Source organism: Chiloscyllium plagiosum, unplaced genomic scaffold (assembly GCF_037043375.1).
Source record: "Chiloscyllium plagiosum isolate Xiang-an unplaced genomic scaffold, Cpla_swu_hap1 HiC_scaffold_18, whole genome shotgun sequence".
NCBI classification, from domain to species: Eukaryota; Metazoa; Chordata; class Chondrichthyes; order Orectolobiformes; family Hemiscylliidae; genus Chiloscyllium; species Chiloscyllium plagiosum.
The window spans coordinates 16,176,932-16,196,048 of NW_028270156.1; the positions used below are offsets into that span (position 1 = coordinate 16,176,932).

General features: G+C 42.0%; 1 protein-coding gene across 4 annotated transcripts in view; it reads left to right on the forward strand.

Moving 5' to 3' along the window:
* Positions 1-19,117, forward strand: part of cstpp1 (centriolar satellite-associated tubulin polyglutamylase complex regulator 1) — a 368,165-nt gene that overhangs the window by 59,347 nt on the left and 289,701 nt on the right. For all 4 annotated transcript variants that reach the window (XM_043705470.2, XM_087996319.1, XM_043705472.2 and 1 more), the window contains one exon: positions 17,425-17,527. In XM_043705470.2, the coding sequence (XP_043561405.2) occupies positions 17,425-17,527 (103 nt within the window). The remainder of the gene's footprint in view (positions 1-17,424; positions 17,528-19,117) is intronic.

Genomic DNA, 19,117 nt, shown 5'->3' on the forward strand with positions numbered 1-19,117 from the left:
ATGACTCTACATCCTTTACCTCAAATTATGGCAGAGCCTGTACAAATGTAAACATTTGCCTACTGGACTTATGGTTATTTCTTGGGCTTTTAGCACAGGAAGTAGTTGATGCCAAAACATTGGCTAGCAGTGGTTAGATATAACACTTGGGACAAATGGGGTCAAAGGTTATGGAAAGAAAGCAGGATTAAGCTATTGAGTTGGTATGTCAGCCATGATAGTGTTGAATGGCAAAGCAGGCTCGAAGGGCCAAATGGCCGCCTCCTGCTCCTATCTTCTATGTTCCTATGTTTATCATCAAGGCATCTTCAACACCTGAAGTTTCCTTTTTAAACTCCATTTTCTGAAGCTAATATTCTTTCCACAGTTCCCTCTGTTTATCCTATTCTCCTTCCTGAATCTCTTGTGGCAGTCTCTTCAATACTCTTTCACTCTCTTTTTCTGCAAGTTCAAGTGTTTTTCTTCCCTCTCCTGGTTTTTAAGTTCCTTTCCTGTCTCAAATCGCCTCAATTCTTTTTCTTGTTAGGTTGCTATTCTTTGACACCACTTTGTGTACCTAGTCCTTCCTGCATTTCTACCAGGATGATTTGTCAATATTTTAATTGCCTCCGTCTTCTTGACTGTGATAGGCAAGTCCATACCAATTTGTTTGCCAATTCTTTCAATCTGCTTCTGTTAATTTCTATAAATCTATCAACAATATCTTTTCCAACTGTAGGAAGTTAAAGCTGTTTCCAATATCATCATAATTTAGTATGAGAAACCTGGTATGAGACCTTTTATCTTTTGCCATTCACCCTTAATTTACATCCGATCTTACATTGTCCATGTTGAAATATCCTGGACAAGCCCCCAAATCTTTATCATGACTAACTGGGAGGAGAGCACTGGTAATAATCTTCCATAAGGCATCAAAAATGTATAAGATTCCAATGAGAATGTAATGATCATCATTTTGTCTGGCCTCTACAGAAAATAACTCTACTTATCATCATGCACTTCACTTTTTAGAAATGGCAGGGAGAAGAAAAAATTCAGAATCATCTATGATGTGACTTACTGCTATCCCTTTACATACACACTCTTTCACTATTAAAACAAAGGAAAAACGGTTCGACAAACATTATTGTGGTCAAAATATAGACAGGAAACAAAATTCTGAGGATCAAAAGTCCAGCTGTCAAGAGAATATTAAATTGTCTTTTGCAGTTTCTTTTGATTTCAGCAATGATGACTGACTGTTGGCAGTAAAATGATGATCGTTCTTCACTTCAGAAGTTGATCCAGTGGACCTAAGTATTTTCTTGTTAGAATTTTTGTTAACTTTTTTGGCTTTTCTGTCTTTTCATCTATTTGGAGAAACAAGAGGGAGAGAGATGATGTCAGTTTTGCAGGCTCTAAATGTCTTTGTCTGTCGTGCATCTATAGATTTGTAGCAAACTGCAACTCTGCCCATCTGAGGGCCCATCCTGAACTCCTGATAGTGCCACTCAGTCTCAAAGGTATGATCTCTGTACTTCAAAAAGGAATATCATCTTGCACACTCAAAATATTAAACACTTGAGTTTTACAAGTTGCAAAACTCGCCAGGTATTTCAACTGTATAACAGTTCAGCTTTTCTTTTGGTTTATAGTCCAAAAGGGAAAATGCATCATTTTTTTATAGCTTATTGTAAACATCATGAATGGGATGCATAAAATGAGTTTGTTGGGCCATAATGAGAAACAAGTAGATCGATATTAAGTAGGTGCAGACTATAGGGGCATTGAGGAATGCAAAACCAATTTATAATGCTTATACATAAGTGCACAAAGTTTGGTGAATTATAATCACAAATAGTTACATGGCAATACGATGCAGTGATGAGCCAGAATCATGACTGAAATATATTGACGACAAACCTCTAAATTTTCAACTTTGAAAGGTCAGAAAAGAGAGGGCAGGCAAAAAGGGAGTTGCGGTGGCAGTGCTGACTGCAGAAGATATTCTGGTGTTCGATAGAGAAAATGTGTTTGAGAGGGCAAGAATAGAGTCCATTTGGTTAGAGTTGAGAAGCAAAATAGGTATGATTATGTTATCAGTGGTATCTTATAAGCCTCTAAATAGTGACAAAAACAGACCTAGATGAGGAAATCTGAAGGTAAATAACAGAGCTTTGAAAGAACAGTGGAATATTGCAGAAAAGAGGAGCATGTTGCTCGGCCTTTTACTTTGAATCCATCAGAACAAATGCACGAGGACCAAATTTCAAGCTATTGCAGTAATTTATATTACAAGAGAAAAGAGTGCTCTTGGTTAACAGTTATTTCTGATTGGCTGAGATATTGCCATGGAGAATGCAACTGGGGGAACTATCATCTCCATATTGTCCCAGGAATTCAGAAAAGGTGCAAGGCTTGATTATATTGCTTTCATTTGCAGAGGAAATCTGTTATGAATGTATGTGGCTAGCAAGCACAATTTTTGATCAGTATCATCTTGCATGTGTGTTGCAAAAATAGAGGATGTCAAACTATTCTGCAGGACAATCATTTCCCTGATCAAATCATTTTTCTTTTTATGTTACTTTGAGTAGCATGAATAAGCCATTTTACATGTTTGACTATCCAAGTTGGTTGTTAGTGTAGCTATTAATATACTCCAGGATTGTTTAGCAAGTGCTGTGCAATTGTGGAATCACATCCCATAATAGACATTTTGGATGATGCAAGCTTGGCTGTTTGAGCACAGTCTGTACTCTGCATATCATGAATGATCGAAGTAATATGATACTTGATTCAATTAGCCAAAAGTTAGGGTGCATTGAATACATAGAGTCATCGAATCATTCAGCATAGAAATAGATCCTTTGGTCTAACCAGTCCATGCCAGACATTATCCCCAACCAAACTAGTCCCACCTGCCTGCTGCTGGCCCATAACCTTCCAAACCTTTCCTATTCATGTCCTTATCCAAATGTCTTTTAAATGGTATAATTGTGCCCACATGCACCACTTCCTCAGGAACTTCATTCCACATGCGAACCACCCTCTGTGTAAAAATACAAATGCCCCTCGTGTTTTTTAAAATTTCTCTCCTCTCACCTTAAAAATTTGTCCTCGGTCTTGAAGTTCCCCCATTCTAGGGAAAAGGCAACTACCATTAACCCTATCTAAACCCTTCATGATTTTATAAACTTCTATAAGGTCACCTTTCATCCTCTTTCACTCCAGTGAAAGAAGTCCCTGCCTATCCAGCCTTTCCTCATAACTCAAACCTTCCATACCCAGCAAAATCCTGGTCAATCTCTTCTGAACCCTCTCCAACTTAATAATATCCTTCCTATAACTGGGCACCCAGAACTGTACATAGTACTCCAGAAGAAGCCTCACTAATGTCCTATACCGCCTCAACATGACTTCCCAACTCCGACACTCAAAGGACTGAACAATGAAGGCAAGCATGCTTGAACTCCTTCATAACCACCTGTGTCGCAAACTTCAGAGAATTATGTATCTGAACCCCTAGGTCCCTTTGTTCTATAACACTACACAAAATACCTGAATTTGAAATTCAAACGGAACATTGCTGAAATGTGTGGTAGACAGGATGTTTTCCTTAGACTCTTAGTAGAAAATACTCTGATGCAGCATAGTAGGATCTTGAAATGGCTTGCTTAACGTGTCGTTCAACTTTTTAAGCTAATTTCTTTTTATAGGGTAGGTTGAAGTGGATCAGACACTTTTCAGGTCCAAATTATAGAATGATAATACTGGGGGAGCTCTGGTTACTTAAATATCGATCAGGGTGATGTTGGAGGAAAGGTTAGGGAGCAGAGGAATTTCTGAAATGACCTAATGGCAGACCAGGAGATGATTGATTTAGAAGGCAGCCCCATGAAAGATTGCATCAGGGTACATACAACATATACACCTCGGATCAGGATCTGGAAACTTTCCGAACGCCTAAAAATATTCAATCAGCATAAAATTCTGCCCACAATACGCAGGTAAAGTGCCATTCTGAAACATGAAACTGCTGTAGTTTTTAGAAGCAAACCAATTTCTCTTCCTGCTAACAGTATTACAGATTAAGAAAATCAATGTGAACTTAGACTATTCAGATAATGCCTATGTAATTTCCTTTCATTCAGAAATACTTTGCCATGGACACAGAATAGGTGATTATGCTCTAAACAATGGGTGTTGCACACGATTAGGTTCTGTGGCATGCTGAGGGCTGTACCTTGCCATTTTGTTTACAAGATGTCAGGACTGATGCACAGTGGAAGCCTCAGGACAGCTGCAGTGAGATTTCTAATGGGCAGGAAGGAAATCTACACCAGTGATTATTCATGAATGTTAAGGCCTCTCCAAATTGTTGCTTAAAGGGAGAAACATGATAAGCTTAGTGTAGACTAAGTCCTTTACTCTCCACCGATCCGTCAAGTTGTGTTACAATATTCTGACAATTTACACAAAGCCTTGAAGAATTAAGATCTTCATAGAAATACATTTTTGATACTGTAGCTGTTATCTCATAATGTTGCTTGTCTTTATCATATATGCTAAGCCTAATATGTCTGTCTAGGATTTTGGAATTGTTGGCCACTTTGTTTTCCTCGTGTTTTTTCTCTCCTTTCTAATTGGCTAGTTTCCGCTTTCTTTCTTCAGCCAATCATATTGCACAAAGCCTTCCTCATCAATTTCATCTCTATATTTAAAACAATTAATTTACAATTTCATCAAATAAAAGTGGTCACTCTGCTAGTGCCCCACCCCACTTTATAATAATTTCGACGTGAACATTTTAATAACTTGGACAAAGCAAATTCACAAAGTAACCATTAAATCCAACCCATCCTCCAGATGCTGCTTCTTTCTCAAGGCACACTCGACATACTCTGCCAGCCACTGTGAGGGCAGCCTTCATTGTGCGCAGACAAAGCACAACTGTACTATAAGAGTTAATGGACAGAAAATCATGGGGAGCCTGTTCTGGAATTCCTGGCAGCCATAGCTCTTGGATTTTGAAGATTATCCACATGAGTAACTCCACCTGCTTTGCCTGCGAATGAGAAAACGATGGCATCAATTAGTTTTTTGGCTACTGGATTCCTTCCAGGCACTGGAAGGGTTTTTTTTCCTTCTTTGTTTTCAGGCATTACCATGTCCACATTCATTCATACCATTGTTCTAAAGACCCCAATTCCTCAAAACTGCAAGAAACAGGTGGAGAGACAGCTTATGTCTTAAAATACTGATTTTTCAGACTTATTGCTTGTGACTTACTACACGTATTTATGTCAATGCATGTCTCAGCTGTAAATAAAATACAAAGGGTTTTACTTTTCTAACATGTGCAGAGAATTTTTCAAGTGGGGAATGAGCAATATCTATAGTCAGAAGTAGGTATTTGTATTCTTAGTTCCTTCTGCGTCTTTGTCTTCAGGAACTCCCGAGTGCATTGTACAACGCACAGACACTGAGAGAAAACAGTTGTAGCTCGATGCACAGTAACACTATCGAGTATAAAGCTAGCTATTCATGTGCTCCAGCAGTGATTTTGATGGCCTGATGTCTTGCGCTATTAGTCACCAAGTGCATAGAGGTTCTTTGGCTTATGCCAAATATTTTATGATCTTGGTATTTTGAGGCATATTTACTAGTTTGTCATTGTCAAGTGATTCTCTTTAATGACTCTGATTCAAAATGGATGCCTCCCACTCACCAGGAGTGAAAGCCACCCTAGCACATGGGATTTGAGAACAGTTCATTTACAACCATTTGGAGGAGTTTATGCCACACTAAAGTAATTGTGCCAATTCATTCTGTGTCACCCAAAACCACCTACCCATCACTTCATTCAGCATTCTACAATAGCGCCTATCACAGAGCCACAGAGTCACACAGCACAGAAGCAGACCCTTCAGTCTAACTCATCCATGCTGATCAAGTTTCCGAAACTAAACCTAATCCCACTTTCCCCCTCGTGGCCCATTTCCCTCTAAACCTTTCCTATTCAGGTACCTGTCCAAATGTCTTTTTAATGTTGTAACTGTACCTGCATCTATCATCATTTTGAGTTCTGTGCCTAATGGCAGGTCTAACCAGGGTACCACTGATTTCCACCATGGATAGCGCAAGGAAACGTTCTGAATCTACTCCAACCAACATGGGATAAGCTCCATGCTATTAGCACCAAATTGACCCAGCTGGGCCTTCCAGCCACTTGTGCTAACCTCCCACTGCAAAGAGTCCAAGTTACAGTGAGGTAGAAATTGACAGATTCCTGATTACCAGCGGTAACAGGCTTAAGGGGATGGGGTGAGTAAAAGATGTTAAAGTGTGCCATTAGCCATGATCGTGTTGAATGATGGGGCGGTCTCAGTAGGCTTTGTAAATGGCAGTGCTGCTTCTTAAGTTTGAGTGGTAGGCTGTTTGAAGTCAGAAAACTCGAATTTATTTTGGTTTTAAAGACCACATCCTTCTGAATCAGATGATTCAATTTTAAAATCATAGTACAGTCCATTCCATCTGAAGTATAGTTTTCTTGGTTGCATTGAACTGCGAAAGAATAATTAGAATTTGCTGAGGTATGGTAAACACAAACTTTTTAAAACATGACATCTTGCCATGAGGCTGTGTTGGGTGGGGGGGTGGGGGTGGGGGTGGAAAACACAAACCTTTTAAGACATGACATCTTGCCATGAGGCTGTGTTGGGGGGGGGGGGGTGGGAGTGGAGAGGAGGGGAGAGAGAGAGAGAGAGAGATATCAAGTGTATTATTGCTAGACTGTTACTCCAGAGACCATGTAATATTTTGGGGACATTGGTTTGAATCCCACTATGGGAATGAAATCAGTAAAAATCTGGAATGATGACCATTGTTGATTGTTGGGAAAAAAAACCTGGTTCAGTAGTGTCCTCTAGGAAAGGAAACTGCCTCCTTACCAGGTCTGGTTTACATTTGACTCCAGACCCCCAGCAATGAGCTTGACTCTTCACTGCTCTCTGGGCAATTTGGGATGGGCAATAAGTGTTGGCCTAACCAGCGATGTCCACATCTCATGAATAAAAAAGGGTCGCAGTCAGACCTATCCCTCTGTATTAAATAGGATGCTGCAGTTGTCTTGCACCAACATCAGCCTTGCTTACATTAAACAATTACTTCTTGATTCAGTACTATAGCTACACCCTTTTAAATAGTCTACAGTGTGGAAACAGGCGCTTCAGCCTAACAAATCCACACCAACCCTCTGAAGAGTAACCCACCCCCCCTCTGACTATTGCACCTAGCAACTATGGATAATTTAGCATGGCCAATTCACCTGACCTGAACATCTTTGGACTGTGGGAGGAAACTGGAGCACCTGGAGGAAACCCACGCAGACACGGGGAGAGTGTGCAAACTCCACAGCCTTGCTTGATCAAGTTGAGAACTTCCCAAGTTAGAGGAAGATTACTCTGATACTTCCATTCAATTCTATTGCTAAATCACACTCGTAAATATACAATGTGGTTGGCACTGCTGCCTCACAGTGCCAGAGACCCGGGTTCGATTCCAGCCTCTGGAAACTGTGTGGAATTTGCACATTCTCCCCGTGTCTGTGTGGGTTTCCTCCGGGTGCTCCAGTTATTCTGATTGGCTCCTGACCAGGTGACCATGGCTTGTGTAGAGCCAGTGCAACAGAGACTCACGTAGTCTACAAACAGAAAGCATAAAAAAAATCTGTGTCTCTGTATCTTGCGTGGAGGTACTAGAAAGTCTCCAGGTATCTTCCACTCACTTCTCTCTGCAAGTCTCTGACTGGAGGAGGAATAAAGCACTTTTCAATAAAAGTGAAAAGACAATGAAAAGACAAATTCTCAAGCAGTGAATGAAAGATAACACTGATTTGCAGACAACCTTGTGTCACAGGAACAGCAGTTCGGGAGAAGGCTCTTCTACCCATTGAACTTGCCTTGCCATTCAATACACTTTAACATCTTTTACCCACTTTGTGCACCATTAGTAATCAGAAATCTTAATGATCTCTACCTTAAACAAGCTCAAAGCATGAGCTTCCACATATCCCTCTAATAGACAATTCAAAAGATTCACAACTTTGACTAAAACAATTTCTAAACTGTGACATGTATTATTTTTAAATTGTGCCCCGGGTTCGAGACAATGAAGTAAGAGAAAACATCCTACCTTCACCAACCCTGTCTATCACTCAAAATATTTTGTAAGTTTCAATGAGATTACCTCTCATTTTTTGAAACTCTTGAAAATACGCATCCATTTTACCCAATCTCTCTCCATAGGACTATTCCAGCATCCCTGGAACAAATCTGGTAAATCTTTGCACTCACTCTGCAGCAATAAGATCTTTATGAAATAAGGAGACCAAAACTGTACATAGTACTCTAGGAGTAGCCTAACCAAGTTTCTATACAAATGATGCAAGTGAATGGTAGAGAACCATAAAGAAGAGAAAGAAAACAGTTCACTGAATCCTTTCATCCAAACTGGTGCTATTGAATTGTGTTTCTCTGAACTTGCTTTTTGTATCTTTCCTTTCTCTACTTTTCCCATACTATCCATGTCTTGTCTACCTTCATGTGTCTCATTGTTTGTGAAGGAAAGAATGTAAGAAGAGATAAAATTTAACTTACCATGACATATTTCCTGATTGCTATTGGTTGAAATTTGTTCATAATAAACTATTATTTTATCATTAAGTACAGAAACCTTGGTGGTGGTTTTCTTTTAACTTGTATTTGTCAGTCAGGTAAATTGGGAACTTTAGATAGTTTGACTATGTTTTTGCATTTTTGATGGCAATGAGAATGATATGGCTTGATTTCCAGTGCATTACCTGGTAAATCATGATAGTGTCCGGCTGACACCTTGGGAATATGTCACTCCTGCTGATGGTATGAACACATTCCCCTTGGATCCAGGCTAAGGGGTGTGCAACTTTCAGAACAGGAAAGGAGCAGCGCATGACCGCTCACACACTCATGCTCCAACAAGTTGACTTCCAACTGGTAATTCACTGAAATAAAAGAGAAGCAGAGGTGTTTGTTTTTCCCTTCTAACATTGTGAATTTTGCACTGATACCCATAATTGCTGCTTACGTGTGTGAGCCTCAAGACCCACATGCTCATTGCTGTCTGCCTCAGTGACAGATAGCCTCTCCAATCTGCTCTTGATCAATGGGACAGGCACTTCTTGGGTGGCAGGTGAAAGCTCGTGAGATGCTAATGTAAGACCATATGGCGTCTCCATTTATGTCCTCCTGCTACCTGCTGGAGCAATGCTTGTGGTTTGTGTTAATTTATGTTGTGTCTCTTTGAACTCCAGATGGTTCAAGTTCATTAGTAGAAAGGAGAAATTAATGTATTAATAACATGAATTTGCAACACTTTTCCTTGATGTGTACGGATGGTGGATTAATGCAGTGCCATATTTTAATTTAATTTCTTTTCTGTAATTCTAAATGTACACTTTATTTTAAATTTATTTGAAATGTAACTATGTTGAAGATTATGATCCCTTAAGAACTGAATTTTCTTAGTTTTACTGTGTAGCTTGAGATTTATTTTAAAGGTTATTACAACAGTAATTAACTTTCCAAATTTCTAGCATATGAAAACGAAGGGAAGAATTATGAAAAGCACGGAGGTCACAAGACCCATTCAAATAGCATCAACAATTTATCTGGCGCCAAACACACCATATTATCATGTGTTGTTTTTGAAAATAAGAAGTGTTTGCACTTGGAAAGAAAGGTAAACTAGTCCTTGGATGAAGAGACAAAAATAAACTGCAGATACAGTTTTTAATCCTTGGATGAAGGCAGGCAAAGGGACAACAGTCAGCTGACATCATGAGTCCTCTGGCCATTGGCCAGAAGGGTTCAGATAATTGATTGACCACAGCAGAAGTTACTTGCCCCTAGGAATATGATATAAAAATTATTACTCAAGGCAACGGAGCGTTCTTCTTGGGGAGGTCTCATCAAGCAGACCTGGTAGGCAGCCGTTCTCATCAGGCAGTCCCCAGAGAGCAGTCTTCATCAGATAGGTAGAAGAAGAATCAGAAGGAGAGAGGGAAGTGTTCACTAACACCTCGGCGAGACAACAGGATGCTGCCACCACCAATTCAACAAGAATGATACATGTTGCATCATCAGCCTCTTCGTCCTCTGGTATCAGTGAACTACCCCCAGTGGGGGTAGTTGTATACTTTGTTGATCTAACTAATATATCTGAACTATTGCTTCTTAACAACTCAATCACCAATCAGAAAATTACATACAAATTGCTAATTGCCTATAATAGCTAACTGTGATCACGATCCCCCAAATCAACAATTGGCAATGAGAATATATGGTGTATAAATCTAATTAAAATCAAAAAGCAGCTGCAAGCAATCATGAAGAAAATAAACCTTCACATAAAATAGTTAGTATGTATGGCTCATAAATTTAGTTGCACAATTTTTTTTATAAACTGGATTTAGCAACTTATTTTTAGATTCAATAATCCTGTGTTAGATTTATAGATGTGTTTCCTTAACATTTAACTCATAAACAAATAGTTAATTTCAATATCCTCTGCTTAAAGCTCATATACAATTTAAAGTAAGAGACAGCAACATTTAGATTTTACGACGAGTCATCTGTCTCATGATTAGCTTGAACCCAGAATTGTGTCATAGGCAAAGGACATTCAGCTCATTGTATTTTTTGACATCAGTCTGTTCAGACAGGTTGTGACTTATCTCCAGAAGCTTAAATCCAGACTATTTGACCCAAAGGTAGGGACATTTCCTGTACTGCATCATAGTTCCCTTTCAACTCATTGTGCGTTTGCTGAGTCATTTGTCAAGCTAACTAAATAATCACATTCCTCTACTCTCTCCATATAGTTCTTAGTTTTTTTTTGTTCTATTCAAGCATTTCATCAAATCTCTTTTGCATGTTACTGTTGAGTCTGCTTCCACTGCCCTTTGTGGTGGTGCATTGTAGATTGTAACAACTTGCTGGGTATAAAATTGGGAGAGCTGCCCCATAGACCTGTCAAGCAATAGCCTACTAGCCATGGCCTTCACCCAAAATCCTAGGCTCCTTCATATCATCCCAAAGTTCTGACTGAAATCAACTGACTCCCTCAGTTGATGAATCTGTGCTGTTCCATATTGAACATCACTTGGAAGCAATGCTAACAATAGAATGTACTCTGAAATGTCCAACACAGAGTACATTCTATGTCAATCATCCAAAGCATCCATCAGCAGTAATGACCCAATTGGCAACTTAGACATAGCTATAGACCAGCCTGAGAGTCAACATAAGGGAAAACTAACTGGATCTTATCAACATCAAACTATGTGCATTTATCCCCTACAGTATGTAAGTGTGAAGTCTGCACAGTCCTTGTAGAGACAAATTCTAACCAGGCAGACTGAAAAATGATGTATCAACTTGATGAAGCTGCAATACAGGACTGTTTCTAAACAGTGGAAACTACCTTCTGTAAATAAAGTTAAGTGATCCCAGACCAAAGGATTGGTTTGAAGCCACAATGTCTCACCACATCCAATCATGGAAAGTGTTAGCCAATCAAACAACTAATGAGCAATGACTCTATTCTTATAATCAAATATAGAGGGGAGGTGTGGACTGGAAATGATGAGCTTGGACAAGGATGAAATGGAAGCATTTGCAACAGCCTTTAGCCAGAAATTTCAAGTGGATGTTGCATCTTGGCCACCTTCTGTGGTTACTCAGTATCATAGATGCCAGTCTTCAGCCAATGCCATTCACTGCATAGGATAGAAAGAAGTGCACCCAGGATAGAAGAAAAGCTGTTAGTTTCAATAACATCCCACTGTAGTGCAGATATTATGCTGTCAGACTAGAACCCCATCGCCATGATGTTGCTTTTCAGATTCCAATGCTGGCATCCATTCAACAAAGGGGAGCATTGCCCACATACATTTTGTCCACAAAAGGATAATCTCGTCAATTACTGCTCCATCAGTCAAACATAGAACAGTACAGCACAGTACAGGCCCTTTGGCCCTCGATGTTGTGCCACATTGTATTCTTCTCTAAGATCAGACTAGCCTAGATACCCTTCATTGTACTATCTTCCATGTGCCTATTCAAGAGTTGCTTAAATGTCCCTAATGTATATGACTCCGCTATCACTGGTGGCAGTGCATTCCATGCACCCACCACTCTGTGCAGAGCATCTACCTCTGATATCTCCCCTTAACCTTCCTCCAATTACATTAAAATTATGCCTCCTCATGATAGACATTTCCACCATGCGAAATAGTCTCTGTCTCTCCACTCTATCTATGCCTTTCTACATCTTGTACTCCTCTATCAAGTCACCTCTCATCCTCCATTGGTCCAATGAGAAAAGTCCTGGCTCCCTCAACCAGGCAGCATTCTGGTAAATCTCCTTTGCACCCTGTCTAAAGCTTCCATATCCTTCCTATAATGACGCGACCAGAACGGAACACAATATTCCAAGTGTGGTCTAACTAAGGCTCTGTAGAGCTGCAGTATAACCTCGTGGCTCTTAAACTTAATTCCCCTGCTAATGAAAGCCAACACACCATAAGCCTTCTGAACAACCCTATCAACTTTGAGGGATCCATGGACACGGAATCCAAGATCCCTCCGTTCCTCCACATTGCCAAGGCTCCTGCCTTTAACCTTGTATTTTGTATTCAAATTCGACCTTCCAAAGTAAATGACTTCACACTTTTCCAGGTTGAACTCCATCTGCCACTTATCAGCCCAGTTCTGCATCTGTCAATGTCCCATTGCAACCTACAACACTAGGTCCACACTATTCACAGCTCCACCAACCTTTGTGTCATCGGCAAACTTACTAACCCACCCTTCCACTTCTTGATCCAAGTCATTTATAAAAATCACAAAGAACAGAGGTCCCAGAACCAATCTCTGCAGAGGATCACTGGTTGAAACTTTATTGCTGGAACAGCACAGCAGGTCAGGCAGCATCCAGGGAACAGGAGATTCGACGTTTCAGGCACAGGCCCTTCTTCAGGAATGAGCAGAGAGTGTTCAGCAGGAGAAGATAAAAGGTAGGGAGGAGGGACTTGGAGGAGGGGCGTTGGAAATGTGATAGGTGGAAAGAGGTCAAGGTGAGGGTGATAGGTCGGAGTAGGATGGAGGCGGAGAGGTCAAGAAGAAGACTGCAGGTCAGGAAGGCGGTGCCGGGCTGGAGGGATCCGGCTGAGACAAGGTGGGGGGAGGGGGGATGAAGAAACTGGTGAAGTCCAAGTTCATCCCCTGCGGTTGGAGGGTTCCCAGTCGGAAGATAAGACGCTCCTCCTCCGACCGTCGGGTTGTTGTGGTTTGGCGGTGGATGAGTCCAATGACCTGCATATCCTCGGTGGAGTGGGAGGGGGAGTTGAAATGCTGTGCTACAGGTTGGTTGGGTTGGTTCGTCCGGGTGGCCCAGAGGTGCTCTCTGAATCGCTCCGCAAGTAGGCGGCCTGTCTCCCCAATATAGAGGAGGCCACACCGGCTGCAGCGGATGTAGTAGATGATGTGGGTGGAGGTGCAGGTGAATCTGTGGCGGATATGGAAGTTTCCTTTGGGGCCTTGGAGAGAAGTGAGGGGGGAGGTGTGGGCGCAAGTGTTGCACCTCCTGCGGTTGCAAGGGAAGGTGCCGGGAGTGGAGGTTGGGTCGGTGAGGGGTGTGGATCTGACAAGGGAGTCGCGGAGGGAGTGGTCTCTACGGAAAGCTGATAGGGGAGGGGAGGGAAATATATCCTGGGTGCTGGGGTCTGTTTGGAGGTGGCGGAAGTGACGGCGGATGATGCGCTGTACATGGAGATTGGTGGGGTGGTAGGTGAGGACCAGTGGGGTTCTGTCCTGGTGGCGGTTGGAGGGGCGGGGCTCAAGGGCGGAGGAGCGGGAAGTGGAGGAGATGCGGTGGAGGGCACCGTCGACCACGTCGGGGGGGAAATTGCGGTCCTTGAAGAAGGAGGCCATCTGTGTTGTACGTATTTTGAACTGGTCCTCCTGGGAGCAGATGCGGCAGAGACGAAGGAATTGGGAGAATGGGATGGCGTTTTTACAGGGGGCAGGATGGGAGGAGGTGTAGTCCAGATAGCTGTGGGAGTCGGTTGGTTTGTAGTAGATGTCCGTGTTGATTCGGTCGCCTGAGATAGAAACAGAAAGGTCTAGGAAGGGGAGGGAGGAGTCCGAGACTGTCCAGGTGAATTTGAGGTTGGGGTGGAAGGTGTTAGTGTAGTGGATGAACTGTTCAACCTCCTCGTGGGAGCACGAGGTAGAACTGTTCAACCTCCTCGTGGGAGCACGAGGTAGAACTGTTCAACCTCCTCGTGGGAGCACGAGGTAGTTTCAACTTTGATCTCCAGCATCTGCAGACCTCACTTTCTCCTAGAGGATCACTGGTCACTGAGCTCCAGGCTGAATGCCTTCCATCTACCACCACCCTCTGTCTTCTATGGACTAGCTAAGATTTCCCTATGTCCCTTGCCTCCTTACTTCCTGAATGAGCCTACCATGGGGAATCTTATCAAACACTTTGCTAAGATTTATGTACACCACATACACTGCTCTATCTTCATCAAGGTGTTTTGTCACATCCGCAAAGAATTCAATAAGGTTTGAGGGGCATGACGTGCCCCTCTCAAAGACATGCTGACTATCTCTAATCGAACTGTGGTTTTCCAAGTAATCCTAAATTCTGTCTCTCGGAATCCTCTCCAATACTTTCCCACTGCTGACATAAGACTGACTAGTCTGTAATTTCTAGGATTATCCCTATTCCCTTTCTTGAAGAAGGGAATAGCATTTGCCACCCTCCAATCATCAGGCACTACTCCAGTGGACAATGAGATGCAAAGATCATTGCCAAAGGTGCAGCAATCCCTTCCCTCACTTCCTGCAGTAACCTTGTGCATATTGCTTCTGGCCCAGGGGATTTTTCTATCCTTATGTTTTTCAAACTTTTCAGCACATCCTCCTTCCTAACATCAACCTGTTTGAGAGTATCAGTTTGTTTCACGCTGTCCTTAGAAAGGTCAAGGTCACTGTCAGTAGCGAATACTGAAGCAAAGTATTCATTAAGTACCTCCCCTACTTCCTCTGGCTCCAGGTACAAGTTCCCTTGACTATCCCTAATTGACCCTACCCTCACCCTGGTCATCCTCTTGTGTAGAAGGTTTTAGAGTTTTCCTTAATCCTATCTGCTAAAGCTTTTTCATGCCCCCTTCTCGCTCTCCTAAGTCCATTCTTCAGTTCCTTCCTGGCTACCTTGTAACCCTCTAAAGCCCTATTTGATCCTTGCCTCCTCAACCTTAAGTAAGCTTCCTTCTTCCTCTTGACGAGATGTTCCACATCCCTTGTCACCCAAGGTTCTTTTAACCTACTATCCCTTCCTTGCCTCAGTGGGACAAACCTGTCCAGCACTATCAGCAAGAGCTTCCTAAACAACCTCCACATTGCTGTCGTGCATTTCCCTGAGAACATCTATTCCCATTTTTGGGGCCCCATTCTATTCCCAATCATCAGCAAAATTATGGCATACGGCACGTTGAGCATTTACTAAATGCTAAAAGCTCACAACTCTGAGTTCCCAGGATCACTCATCCCCAGATCTTATTACAACTTACTCCACAGATTGATGAAAAAGTTGAATCCTGAAGATGAAGCGAGAGTCACTGCACAGAACATCAAGACTTTGACTGAGTTAGAATCAATGAGCTCCAATAAAATTTAACTCACTGGGAATCAGGGATACTCTCCATGGGCTGGAACCATAGCCCAAAGAAAATGATTGTTATTTTTGGAACCCAGTTGATTTAGCCTCAGATTATTGTTGCAGGAGTTCCTCAGGATTGTGTCCCAGATCCAACTGTCTTCAGCTGTCATCAATAATCTTCCCTCCATCACAGAGCGAGAAGAGGGAATGTTTTGCTGATGGTCGCTCAGAATTTAGTTCCATTCACAACTGACTAGATATTCACTGACTAGGTCTGTGAATGCAAAACCTGCACAACATTCAGGCCTAGGCTGGGAAGTGGCAAGTCAGCTTTGTCCTACACAAGTACCAGCTAATGACCATTGCAAGTGATGAAATATTTTCATTTTTGGGACTATAGACTTAAATGGAAGTTGCTACAACTGCCATAACTGGAAAACCAGGAAAGTTTTTTTTTGGCAGCTTGGAGGTAGTGTTACATATTGTTGAGCTGTGCAGTAAAATGTTGCTTTTTGGAAGCAATAAGAGTGTGAATTTGAGACCAAAGGTGCTGAAAATCTTGTGAATTATGGAAATTCTGCCTGGCAACAGCTGTATGTTTGTTTGAGCTGCAGTGTGTAAAAAAAATACTATAAGTGCCAAAAGTAGCAGAGAGTGAAAATCATCCAGAACCTGCAAACAGAAAACATCTCTCTCTCTCTTTCTCTCTCTTGCTTACACTCTCTCACACATTTTCTCTCTCTCTCTCTCCCCTCCACCCCCTCCCCCAAAACTCTCTCTCTCTCTCTCCTCCACCCCCTCCCCCAAAACTCTCTCTCTCTCTCTCTCTCTCATGTCCCTCTGTCTTCTCTATATATTGGGAAAAACAGAAAATTCAAGAAAGCTTTAAAGGAACAATTTATATAAGACCTAAATTCATCTGAGGAGAAAGTGAGGACTGCAGATGCTGGAGATCAGAGCTGAAAATGTGTTGCTGGAAAAGCGCAGCAGGTCAGGCAGCATCCAAGGAACAGGAGAATCGACGTTTCGGGCATAAGCCTGAAGAAGGGCTTATGCCCTATACGTCGATTCTCCTGTTCCTTGGATGCTGCCTGACCTGCTGTGCTTTTCCAGCAACACATTTTCAGCTCTAAATACATCTGACCCAGCATTGAATTGAAGGATGACTGTCATCTTACAGATACTGTTACTATTGCAAATAGGAATGTGCAGGCTCGGTAGATTAGTCATGGGAAATGCAGAGTTGCAGGATTAGAGTAGGGGACTGGGTCTGGGTGGAATGATGCTTGAAGGGTAGGTGTGGATTTTATAGGCCAAATGACCTGCTTCCACGCTGTAGGGATTCTATAATTTACAGGAGAAAATAACATGTGGCTAGATTATTTTCATTAGTTCTGGTGTTTGATAAGTGTTTGTAGCTGTTCTTGTTGTATTGTTGTCTTGTCAGCTCATAGCAGCCACACAAATCCATTCTCGAGTTTAATGTTGGTCCGTCTACCTGTACATATTTAACCTGCACAAACCCAAAGAGAAGCCGAATAAGAAGCAAAGTGGAATCCTCTTGGGGTAGTTCTTTCTGTCAAACAGGAACAAAAATTGTTTTGAAAATTTGGCCATGGCAGTGATTATGAAGAGAATGTTTAATTTGTTTGCTATAATTCTCTTCTCTTTCAGGCCAGACACATGTTTTGACTTACATTGAAGATGCAGTGAGTCAATTGCTGGAATATAAGGAGGACTTCAGTAAGTCTGGGATTGCCAGATTCCTCGCTGAATAGTAAGTACAGGAATACTTCTAAGTGATATTAACGGGAACTGCAGTTATTAAAAATGAATCACTTTTTAAATTTCAATTATGGTAAATAAAATATAGGAGCAGAAGAAGGCCATTCAGACCAATGACCCTGCTCTGCCATTCAATCATAGCTGATCTGTTTCTCAACCCCATTCCTGCCTTCTACCAATAACCTTTGATCCCCTAAGAATCAAGAACCTATCTGTCTTTGTCTTAAATACGTTCACTGATTGGCCTTCACAACCGTCTGTGACAGTGCATTCACAGATTCACCACCATCTGACAGCATCAGAAGAAATTCCTCCTCATCTCAGTACGAAAGGATAAGCTCTTCACTCTGAGGATGTGTCTTCGGGTCCTAGTCTCTCCAACTGGTGGAAACATCTTTTCTGCATCCACTGTATCCAAGTCTGTCAGTATTCTGTAATGGGATATCCCCCTCATCGTTCTGAACTCTATCGAGTACAGACCCAGAGTCCCTAGCCGCTCCTTAAGTGACAAGCTCTTCATTCCCGGGATCATTCTTGAGAGCCTCCTCGGGATCCCCTTCAAGGCCAGCATGTTCTTTCTTAGACCTGGGGCCCAAAACTGCTCGCAATATTCCAAATGCAGTCTGACCAGATCCTTATGTAGCCTCAACAATATATCCCTGCTCTTGATTCCTTGCCCTCTTGAAATTAATGCTATCATTTGTTTTTCTAATGTCAACTGAACCTGCATGTTAACTGTAAGAGAATCCTCAGCTAAGACCCTTTGTACTTCAGGTTACCCAGGCTTTCCATTCAGTCTGCGCCTCTTTTTTTTCCTTAAAAAGAGTATAACCTTACACTTTCCCACATGGTATTCCATCTGCCACTTCTTTGTCCACTTGCTGAGCATGTCTAAGTCCTTCTGCTGCCTTCCCACCTCTTCAACACTACCTGTCCTTTCATCTATCTTCATGTCCTTTGCAAATTTAGCAACAGTGCCCTCAGTTCCTTTGTCCAGATTGTTAATATATATCATGAATAATTGTGGTCCCAACACTGACTCCCGTGGAACTCCACTATTCACCAGTTACCACCTTGAAAATGACCCCTTTATCCCCATTCCCTGTCTTCAGACAGCCAATCCTTTATCTATAGCAGTACCTTGCCCTAACACCATGGGCTGTTAAATAATTTGGCAGCTTCCTGTGTGGCACCTTGTCAAAGGCCTTCTGGAAATCCAAGTTGAACATGTCCACTGGCTCTCTTTTACCTAACTTGCACATGACCTCCTCAAAGATTCTAACAGATTTGTCCCCTTGACAAAGCCGTGCTGACTCATTTCTATTTTACCTTGCGCTTCAAAGTATTCTGCAATCTTATCCCTAAAAATGGACAGTAAAAATCCTCCCAACAACCAATGTCAGGCTAACCTGCCTATGATGTCCCATCTGCTGCATCCCTCCCTTCTCAAGCAGCATGTTCCATTCATCATTTTCCAGTGCTCTGGGACCCTTCCTGACTCCAGTAATTTCTGAAAGATCACCACTAATGCTTCTACAATGTCCTCAGATCACTGGAGAGTAGTCTAGCTGGTCCAGGTGGT